Source organism: Phallusia mammillata, chromosome 2, assembly GCF_965637545.1.
Source record: "Phallusia mammillata chromosome 2, kaPhaMamm4.hap1.1, whole genome shotgun sequence".
In the NCBI taxonomy this organism is placed as follows: domain Eukaryota; kingdom Metazoa; phylum Chordata; class Ascidiacea; order Phlebobranchia; family Ascidiidae; genus Phallusia; species Phallusia mammillata.
Genome location: NC_137253.1, coordinates 21,003,315 through 21,014,858, shown reverse-complemented (window position 1 = coordinate 21,014,858; position 11,544 = coordinate 21,003,315). Strand labels below are relative to the sequence as shown.

The window sequence follows — 11,544 nt, the reverse complement described above, 5'->3', positions numbered from 1 at the left end:
TTCTAATTCACACCCCACGTGCCCTTACGAATCGACTGAAAATTCAATACGTATGTCTGAATTCTGAATCACTTTTCGGGAACTTCTGGCTGCTCAGCACCAATGGTACGCATTTATAAGAGGGAAATTACAAAACGCTACCACTTACGATCAAAGCTGCCATCTAGCGGTAAAATACAATTTCACTTGTGTCGCCTTCTTGACAAGGCATTTTAAATTCGCTTATTTTTTATGCTTGTCGGTTTCTGATCTATTAAATCTACAACGTATTTGGAACGTGCAAATATAGGCACAATCGTAAAACACGGACCAAGCTACCGCGTAGGACCAAGCGGGTTGGATGCTACCGGCACAAAAAAAATTTCAGTTCCTGACCAAAGCTAAAGCGGCGATTTACGACTGTGTGTTTAGCAAAACAGCCACAATTTCTGACGACCAAACCAAACTCGCTCTTCCACAGACGACTATGTCTAACACAATCGGTAGATAAAAGTAGAGAATTGTTTCTCAATAAAGTACCGGTGAATGCAGGGTGTCAAACGCTAGTAAATATGCCAAACACGCTGTCCTTACAGACTGATTTTTTTCTGGACTTTGGGCATCAACCGTGTGAAATATTAGGTTAAAATGCAAACAGACAATAAAAATATGACGTAATCAAGGAGAAGTTATGTGTCCCAAACAAAGTTCCTCGCCTCCTTTGTTTAAACCAGTGGCTCTCAACCGCCGGTCCGCGTCAACTTTCCTGCCGGTCCGCCAAATATAGTACAATTTTATGTTTCAATTTAAACTTTTTCATCTCAAAGAACCGCGTTTAAGATGTATGATATGAAACAGACAGCAGCAAAACTTCTCATTAAATTGAATTAATACTTTTGAATTGCATATTTTTTTCGTTATCGCATTTTGGGTAGATTTTGAAAGTCTACCGATCCGCAAATTTGTTTAGACAGTTTAACGGTCCGCAAATTTAAAAAGTTGAGAACCACTGGTTTAAACGAATCACAAGAGATATAACAAACTTTAAAAAACATCTTTGCTAATCTTTTTAATGCCCCGTAAACGCGCCTGTCCGCAAACGTCACAAAAACGGGGGGAAAGGAGTTCAAATTTTTTAAAACCCCAAAGACAAAAACTTTCAGAAAGAGTTCTAAACCGTTGTCACACCAAGGCTAGGGGTCTTCACTGCAGGTTTTATTCAATGCTTCACGTAAATAAATGAATATACCTCACACCAGAACAACGATAAAAGCCACAAAACGCTTTTATAAATTACTGACGAAGCACTGTGTCGTCATACCAAAAGGGAACTAAACCACTTGTGTTCGGACGCAGCAGGCAGATAAATATTACGTCACAATTGGGATCAATGGTTGTAAACAGGGAGTCGAACCGGAACTGAACCCGAACCCGCGAACCGGTTTGAGCGGTTAATTTCATTAAACCCGAACCGAACCCGAACCGCTAATTACGATTTTCTAAAAACCCGAACCGGAGTTGAACCCCATATTTTGTTTGGCGTTGGACCCGAACCCGAACTGAACCAGTAAAAAATGCAGTCTGTTTTATATTTTGTGATTTTTTTCAAAACAGCGCACTGAGGAATACGCGAGATAACACCTATAGGGCGTGTCAAAAATAACAGTGCACGGTCAAAATTTATTTGGAGTTTAATAAGGCCAAGTAGATGATGGGTAGATATAAATTAAAACGAATGAAAATTTGAACCGGTTTAAAAACCGCAAACCGGTTCGGACCGGATAATTTGCCCAAACCGGAACAAAACCCGAACCCGAAAATATACATTTTTAAAAACCTGAACCGAACCCGAACCCTTAAAAACAAAACCAAGTGAACCCGAACCGAACCTGAACCCATATGACAAGCGGTTCGACTCCCTGGTTGTAAAACATGTTGTAGAGAGAGAAAAGAAAATTAAGTCTGCAATTACTGGCAAATAAGCTGCAACAGTTGTTTAAATTCCAAACCAAAAGATCGTTTTTTAATAACTAATCGCTGAAGTTCCGTGTATTCACGTGCGATTTAGGACCTTAATTGTGCAATCGCAGCCTAGTCTAAACAGTAGACCAATATATAGTGCTGGGCTGATATCTTTTTCATATATAACTTTTGCATCTTCAAAAACCCTTCCGAAATGCGGGACCTATTTGAAGGTGCTATCAACAAACATTGTTACGGATTTAACCACTGTGCACACAGCACAGTCAGGTGTCTGCTCAACCGTAACACTTCGTATTACCCCCAAGGCACTTATTCGTTATGTTGTGAAGAGCGGCAGGTTGTTTTCTGTCCATTGTATTATAGCTGTAAAATCAGTAGAATTTTGCTAGCTATTCTTGTTTAGATAAGGTAGCCTTTTTTATATGGATGAGGTAAAAATTTTGAATCGAGTCGAGTCAAGCAACGTAGAGCAGTCTGTCTTTTAATATTTAAGCCCTAATAACTTTTAAACATGTGCGATTTGGGCCTGAGAAGGGCTATTTAGTGCTCTTAAATTTAAGTCATATGTAGACCCAAAATGAGTAATGTACAAGAAAGTCGTATAAAGCGACAATCGTTTGGACGAAGTACGAATTCACCCTTGCCTGCTGTACCCTTACCAGCCAAGCAAACAACACCTTCTCGAAGAACTGTATCAAGTAGGTTGTTGACTAGCAATGAAAATCAGCAGAGCGCGTCGTGCGGTGATCTTCTCGAGAACTACTCAATGGAGTTTTCCAACACTGGAACGCCAATCGTAAACGTACCAAGGGCAAACTCAATGCATTTTGACCAAACAAATTTGATGTCACAACCGCTGTTACAGTCAAATGCCAACGAAGGTAATGTTTAAATCGTTGCAAAAGTTTGTAGGTGGAAATTTTTCCACTTATTATGTTTGTTTGGGTTGCAGCATTAATCAAAAACCGTCACCAAGCTAATATGACCCAAGGTGTTCCAAATGCACCACTACATGACTACGAAGAACTACCAGACAGATACAAAACTGTAAGTTTGTTAAACATAAACACCCCATGTTCAATCATAGTCGACACGTTCTTGTTTGACCACAGTTCGTACGTCAAACCCTAATCCCAAAGAGCATGGTTCTGACAGCATCTTTTGACTTTAGGGCGTAACATAAAAGGGGATTAAGCTATATGTGGTGTCTTTTCAAGCTGTCTTTTTTCTCTCATTGAATGCACGAACCACACGCACAACTGTGGATCAGACAATATTCGCTATGTGCATGTGTATTAGGTTCAATCTAGCACACAATAATTGCGTTCCATAACAGTTTAAAAACTGCGTAAAAAATGTAAGGACCTAACACTTACTTATGTTGCGATCAACTATTTATTCTATGGTGTATGTATTGCAGCTTGAGAGAAAAAATTTACTTGACGAAAGATTAAACAATCCTAGCATGTCTGTGTCCGGAAACCAAGTTAATTGCGTTCAAAGTCAGCAAAAGCCAACAAACGGACACGACTTTCCGAGGTAAGTGTATATTGAACAAACGATTTTTCGACACTCGGCAAAAATTTGATTCAGCACCTAGTTTAACAAATCTAGTGGCAAAATCGTAAAGTTCAAATTTTTTAGTCGCTAGTATTTTTCTTCGTTGCTTATCCACTAATAAAGGTATTTTTACCTAGAGAACGACAAAATCCCATGTATTCCGGTATACGGGCAGGTAGTCCTTTTCCGAGCGTGGTAGATACCGCAACAAGTGAAAAACAACGAGATGACTCGAAGATTAGCGAGAGATGTGGATGTATTCTTGTCATCTGTTTTATCGTTTCAATTCTTATTAGTCTTCTATCAATAGTCCTTGTGATTCTAATTGTTCTTGGAATACTCTCTCCCGTTACTACGTCAGGTAATACTCCGTTTTTGGATGGTTTGTGAAAACTACGATACGTTTGCAATGATGGCTACACTAACCAACTTATGTCTTGTCAACAGCTTGCCACCTGATAAGTGAAAAAAGTGTGCATTGTCTGCAGTCTTACTTATCGTTTACAACGACTTATTGTGTTATTCTTTGACCTATGTAACGACTTTATCGTGGACAAAACCGACTCTATTTTATAACGAACCACGTTTGACATTTCCATTGGTTTTAGTGCGACTTTTTTATGCTTTTTTATATAGACTGCAAAGTATGCGTGTCATACACAAGCAAACACCAATAGGATAGGGGTTATTGCCGAGTCGCGCAGAAACCAACATGGAATATACGAATGCCCTTGACTACTGTTACCCCTTTGACCACTATTGCATAGGTGGAAAACCTTAATGCAACTTAACAACCCCTTGTCTCTTTTCAAAATATTGCATAGCTAATATATGTTTAAATCACCGATATAGTCATTCATGTCAAAGTACAGTACGCCAGGCCCATTGAAGGCGCCATTACCGAATCAGCCGGTCACCATGTCAAAGTAATGACTATAAATATTTTGCTAGGCGAAGTTAGACTGCAAAATGATGTTGACGGTCTGAAGTTGGAATTAAAGAAGCTTCAAACGCAAGTGACATCAAACCAGCAAAAGCTCAATCAGCTTTCAGAACGCAGTGAAAAGGTATTATCCCTATCAACAGTTTTAATCCAGTTAAAGTCTCAAACCATTGCCTTTTAAATATCGCCGTACAATTGTCCGCATTGAGTTTTGGTTTTGTTTGAGGATTAAATGAGCTAATAAAGTTACTTCGGGAATTGAACAGCAATGTTAAACCACCAATAAGAGTTTTTTTGAAATTAGATTATATGAATCATAGGTCCTGTTGGGAAAATAGAAGCAAGGATGTCTGGAAATCAGTTTTCCCCAAGTGTATTGGAAAGCTTTATATCGGAAATATACATTTTTTGGGGTAGAGCGAGTATTTTTTCGCCGTTTGCTCATTGTGTTTGATAAAGATATAATATTTTTAAGCAAGTATTAAAGAACGAAATACAAAAAATGTGTACATTGCCTGTTTAGACGTCAGAGATTTTGCAAAGCGTCACAACAAACATCCAAAATCAATCTTCGATTCCAAGTGAAATTCAAAATTACATGACTTCGTTAAATTCATCACAAGTCAACAAAGTGTTTGGCAGCTTGACAAGTAAGTACGATATTTAGAGAGTAACACGGCGCCTAAATTTCACTGTGTATATTTTTGATCAGGTTTCTTCTCATCGAAGTGCAGGTACCACACTTTTGCCATCGGCGGTTCTTCCACACAGAAAACCATGGAAAGTGGTGAATATTTTGTTGAAAAGGTAATTTACGTCTGGTTGGCGAAAAAATGTTTGCTGTTGGCTGCACTGTAAAAACAAGTTAATTTAACGCCATTATCAACTATTTTTTCGCAGAAAAGTCATTTTTATCCGTTTTTAACCAAGCAATGATACTTTGCTGTCCATACTGCATTTAGACAGGGAAAAAAGAGTCGAAACTCTTCGTAAAAAGTATGGAAAAAATAACATAACCCCAACACTAACTTTAGGCCCAAACTTAAATCCCCAACCCCCGTAATCATTTTACCTCTAAATGCTATAGGCAGGGTTGCCATCGACTTGAAACTAAAAATAAGGACAACCGAAAAATTAACTTTTTATGCGAAACGGAACACACGTTTTTGAACAAATCTTTGCATTTATACAAGCCATGACATATCATTTGCAATATTTTGGCCAGAAACAATCTGTTCCACCAACTTGATTGTTCGTATAAAATACTAAGTGCATCTCACGACAGCTCAGGTCTAAGTTTACTTTTCCCTGTAGCAGGGATTTTTGACTATAGTAATTGTTGAAAATAAGACAAAATTAGGACTACAGTCACAAATAAGGACATTTCTTAGAAATAAGGACACTGAACTTTTCTAAGACATAGCCGTTCAAAATAAGGACAAATCTTAGAAATAAGGACGGTATGGCAACCCTGGCTATAGGCCTACTTGCTTTTGGGGGGCCGCGTTATTTCCACAAACAGTTAATAGGGCCACCAAGTCTATACCTTAACCTACATTGGCAAAATTGCCGTATGGTAAGCCTTTAAACAGTCCAATTTGACAAATGATGAGCTCAAAGGAATCCAACTCCAAAAAATTCCCAAAAGGGTTGATTAATATTCACCTAAATATTTGTGCTTGCAGGGCTACGTCGTAACTGGCGCAACATGCTCCTCATCATCAGGATATACGGCTTCTTTAAAGAGCGTTGAAACAGGAGCAGTTGCGACAAAGTTTCAAAGAAGCTACAACTGCATTTGCGTTCGGACGACAGATGCAGCGGAAACAGAAGCATCATCGCGCAAAGAATGTCGGATACATTATTGGCAGTGTCCCAGTGATGCAAACTAGACCACTAGTATAACCATATTTGCGTTAAACACCTACTTACTGTATGCAAGGTTATTCAATTTTCAATTGTACTTTTTCAAAGACGGATTGTTGTCTGTGCAATTGTTCTAACGATTCGGTGGGAAGACTTGTTTTTCCTAATTTTAAATGTGTACGAATTTTATGTATTTTATTTCCGTTTGCCTTTTTTTCTCTGTTTTCCGACGTCAGCTAACCTTTGTGCTACGTATTAAATGGTTTTGTTTTTGCAAGGTATTGTTTTTTCTTTGGGCAACTTTAATAGGGCTTTAGTTTATGTAGGCCATTTGTGTTTACCAAACTCAGCTTCAAAACATAGCAAAAGCGTCACAATACGTTTTGATTAAAATTACATTTAATCCATTGTCATATATGTTTACATTATATTTTTCATTTTATAGGCATCAGATTTATTAAGAATCCAAAAGTGCCTGTAGAAATCAAACCAACATTAAACGAGAATTCAACATTTTCAAATCATTCTTTTGAGTAACGATACCATAGGCTACTTTATGAACGCTTTCGAGTAGACTGCCTTATGCCTGGTTTGCTACGGGGGATTCGATATTTCATTATAGTCTATTAGGTTCGCTGTGTTGGGACAATCAGACTTCCTACCCAGGGAATCAAATTTCTGTGACGGGACTAGAACCCACAACGTTGTGAGCACAAGGCAAATATTGCTACCGTAGGCTAGTCATTAAACGAAACAAAACTTAAACTTGGGGCATGTCGCAGAATTATTAAAAGTTTTTGGAAATGTGGCGTGACGGAAGAGTGAAAAAAGTTAATGAGCGCTGGTCTGTAGGAAAATCTACTAACACAAGAACTCACAGACATGCCTGATAATTTCCAAAAGGTGGCGCAACGGAGCATAAGCTTGCTGAATCAGCAATTATTGCCTTAGCTCCGTTGCGTCATCTTTTGGAAATTAGCATGTATGTCTGTGAGTTCTTGTGTAAGTAGCTCTACCTGATCTGTAGGGCACATTCGTTTGCTACCAAACGAACCGATGTTTTTTTAGGCTAGCCACGACAAAAAAGAAAATCATTCCATTTACCAGTACAATTAATTTACCTATGTTACATAGCCTACTCAGTTTTGTTTACCACACAGTTCGTTTCATTTATTTCTTGTTTACACACAAATACAACATTCATTCATTGCCACAAAAAAAAACTAGTTCGGGAATCTCCCTAACATGTGCGCTTTAAATGTGTTACTATTATTATTCGTAAAAATGGTTTCGCCACGGATTTGTGTTTTCAATTTGCACAAATTGACTCGAGGGTCTTTTAGATTTGTTATTAATTAACATTACGCGAGTTCAAAAGTTACATAAATATGTTAATCTACACCTGAATTGCGTTAGTTAAAGTTACACCGCTTGGTAAAAGTCTTACTCGGAAGAGAAAAGTATCGACACAGTTCGCACTAGAATTTTTAACTCGTAAATAGCTGCACAATGTCGAAATGTTAAAGAGTGCGAAACTTTGTGTAGGTAAAAATACGACACTGCTAACTTGGGAGTAAAAGTTGATTTTGGAAGGGCTTGTCTTTTGCAGTCTATATTTAGGAGGTAAATCATGAATTTGCAAGACGATAGTATTACTTGGGCCTGTCGCCTGTGTCAATGTATTAAGAGAACAATTAAACAGTGTACAATAGACTATAAACAGTTGTTTTGAGTTGTGGGGTGAACATACAACCATGTCAGAAATCTGTAAGTAGGGTATTTAATAACATTGTGTTCAAAATAAAGCTTTCAGGACAGGAGTATACATTTTCTACATGCAGTAGTTTTGATATGGAAGATCTAAATATAAATGTTGTGGACATGCACACTGGAGGGGAGCCTCTAAGAATTATAGTCTCTGGGTATCCAACAGTGATTGGAGACACTATTTTGGAGAAAAGAGCATATGTCAAGGCCAATCTTGACCATCTCAGAAAGTAAATAGGCAAATAAATCTTGAATATTTTATCCATTGCTACTGCTCATGTACTTTTCTAAGATTTCTTATGTTTGAACCACGGGGACATTTTGACATGTATGGTGCACTGCCTGTGGAACAGGATATAGCTGAAGCAGATGCTGCATTTTTGTTTATGCACAATGAAGGTTACTCTACAATGTGTGGTCATGCTGTCATTGCCCTTGGAAGGTAATGTTTTCAATAATAAATTCCATTGCAAACATTAAACCTTATCCAGCATATTTCTTGACAGATATTGTGTGGACCAAGGGATTGTTAAATACAAGGAGCCTGAAACAGAAGTCAAAATTCAATGTCCATGTGGATTGGTAAAAGCATTTGTTACTTGTAAGGATGGTTGCACTGATACTGTTCGATTTCAAAGTGTACCTGCTTTTGTTGTAGAGGTAACTAGATATCAATGGTTGAGCAATAAAATAGAAGCAGTAATGCATGAAATCATGTTCATGTTTGCACTAATACCATTGTCAACACCAGACAATTCATATGTTTACATTGGTTCCATGAAAATCATGTCATTGTTAATCTTTTCATACTAAACTTACATCAAGTATCATAATCTACTAATGTTTGATAAATATGCTTTTATTTTCCACTTCACAAAAAATCCTTTGTGTCTATGAAATGTATGTGTAGAATGTTTTGGCAATAGATGTTGCTTTTGTATTTGTTCAGACTGATATAGCAATTCAGTTGCAAGCTAATCATGAAATCAAAGTGGATATAAGCTATGGAGGGGCATTTTATGTCTTTGTAAATATAGATGACTTGGATCTCCATTATTCCAACATTGATGGGTTAAAAAATGCTTGTAGAGAAATAAAGGCTGCAGTTACAAAACAGGTTAGCAATAAGAATTTTTTTATGCAAGCATTAAATATGTTTTTTTGCATTTATAGGTTACCATATCTCACCCTGATAACATATCATTAAATTTTATTTATGGGGTTATTTTTACCAAGCAATGTCCCAATGAAGATAAAATTCTGGAACTGTGTATATTTGCAGATCAACAGGTAAGTAAATCTCTGAAATTCAGAGTACAAATTTGCGACTCTTATTTTATGCAGTTGGATAGAAGCCCTTGCGGTTCAGGTGTTACAGCAATGATGGCACTGTTGCATCATAAAGGGTTGGTTTCTTTGGAAAAACAAAAAACTTTTGAAAATCCTCTAACACATTCCAAGTAAGAATTCTAACACAAAAAATGAACTTTCACCATTACACATCGAATTCTTTAGGTTTTTGTCAAAGGTGATAAACACAACAAAATGTGGTGACAAAGCTGCAGTTGTTGTTGAAGTGGTAGGCAATGGCTACTATACTGGAAAATCAACTTTTACATCAGAAAAAAAGGACAGATTAAATAGTGGTTTTTTATTGGTTTAGTATAATGCTGAATTAAAGTATGCCATCAATGACTTGTGATGTTGCAGCATTGATGCATTTTAATTAACTCTCCTTTTTATGTGAAAAAAAAATATTTATGTATTTTCTGTCTTCATGTCTATTTTATGGGTTATATATTGGTCTGGTCCACTGAAACTAATCACATGTTTTAGGCATGTATTTAAACATTTACAGCTGGAAGGTAAAATTATAGATTTAGCACACAAATGTGTCATCTGTTTTGTTTGATTTAATAGCCCCAGTGGTTCCCCAGCCAGTCCTTACTGGTTAAAACTTTGAACAGTGGCTAATTATGCCAATACTTAATAAAAAGTTAAGTGGGGTCGCCTAAACTTTTTCTGGGGTTGCTATAAATTCAATTTATTGGCATTTGAATTTATTACCAAAATTGATACCTTTTGTTCTAGCTCGCAACCTTTGCTCATGTTTTGCAATACAGCTTGGTAACTCGTGTCACAATCTAATCATTCTGATGCGATAATCAAAAACCGAATAGTTGCGATCGAAATCTATAAGTTTCTACATTTCTTGAAACATTTGGTCGCATGTAAATGCTGATTTAATTTTCTTTTAAATTGGGGTCGCTTCGAAAAGTGGGCAAATATAATCATAATCTTTGTTTCATATTGGATAACCCAACTTTCTTTTTTTGCTCATGGTAAACAAACAGCAATATCAGCATGTTTCATATTTCTGGGACCCCAAAATTTGTTAAAAAATTATCTCTAATGATTCCTAACCATTTATATGTGTAAGGATCAATGTGATTCTGTATGCAGAAATGATGTGAATAAAAGCATGTTTAGTATGTATAGAATAACGAATGGTTAAAAGCAAACTCCTATTGTTTATGATTTACCTGTTTAATTACTTAGACACATATATGTCTTAAAACAATTTGGGTGTTCCATTTTGTGTTACATGTAGGGTTAAACTATCCAGATTAAACTGTTAACCAACTAAACGAAAAATTAGTTGCAATCCAATATTTTTTAAACAGATAACAAAAGAATTCTAGTGACTCAGTTAATGTGCAATGAAAGATGTAGCGAATGACTTCCTGTTTATTTCAACATAATATCATATTCATTTACTGCATAGTGGGAATTTATATTCAAACTAACCCTATGTGACACACCCACCATCATATTTTGCTATTATAATTTAGCTGTTAATTCAGCATCTGTGTGGCTACAGCAATAGTACTGTTTTTTTTTAATATTACATTTATTGTGTAATCATCTATGTTAAGGTTGTAATAAGTTTACATGTTCCTTTGTATCTTAAAATCGCATGTGACCAACATGTACAATCATTAAGTATCAGCACTGCAATCTTTTCACCATTTTATTTAATAAAACAACAATGCAAACAATTTGACAAAAATGACTTGTAAGCACTGCTTGCATTAAATGCAACTAAACTTAGGTGTAATAATTAAGTGTTAACAGGGTTAAATTACTGCAAATAAAAATTTGCACTGAAGTAACAACAATAGGCAATGTATGCATACAAAAGGTTGCATTGTATGATTAGTCAAATTAGATAACGATTACTGTAAATAGAAGAAAAGTATTAATTTCGGGTATATGCACAAATTCAAAAAATAGTTCCTTGGGGTGGATGTATGTAACCGATGTGCATAATTTTTCGGTTACATTTAATGTCAGTAACAAAAACCTGTACAAATGGTTTGTAGGTAGTGCTGCATACAATGCAAGTGTTTGAAATAAAAAACATTGTTGAAAAACTAAAATAAACC

General features: G+C 36.4%; 2 protein-coding genes across 2 annotated transcripts; both read left to right on the top strand.

Moving 5' to 3' along the window:
- Nucleotides 1-2,308: 2,308 nt before the first annotated feature.
- LOC145212678 (uncharacterized) lies at nucleotides 2,309-6,608 on the top strand. Its single transcript, XM_080080898.1, has 8 exons — nucleotides 2,309-2,843; nucleotides 2,915-3,009; nucleotides 3,383-3,501; nucleotides 3,660-3,883; nucleotides 4,474-4,589; nucleotides 4,989-5,115; nucleotides 5,178-5,272; nucleotides 6,151-6,608. The coding sequence occupies exons 1-8, from the start codon at nucleotides 2,540-2,542 to the stop codon at nucleotides 6,355-6,357; spliced, it is 1,287 nt and encodes a 428-aa protein (XP_079937024.1). The 5' UTR covers nucleotides 2,309-2,539; the 3' UTR covers nucleotides 6,358-6,608.
- A 1,495-nt stretch (nucleotides 6,609-8,103) lies between these two features.
- Nucleotides 8,104-11,157, top strand: LOC145213560 (trans-L-3-hydroxyproline dehydratase-like). Its single transcript, XM_080081888.1, has 7 exons — nucleotides 8,104-8,328; nucleotides 8,391-8,540; nucleotides 8,605-8,758; nucleotides 9,048-9,215; nucleotides 9,272-9,388; nucleotides 9,443-9,558; nucleotides 9,614-11,157. Exons 1-7 carry the CDS (start codon nucleotides 8,183-8,185, stop codon nucleotides 9,759-9,761), a joined length of 999 nt encoding a protein of 332 aa, XP_079938014.1. The 5' UTR covers nucleotides 8,104-8,182; the 3' UTR covers nucleotides 9,762-11,157.
- Nucleotides 11,158-11,544: the final 387 nt, after the last annotated feature.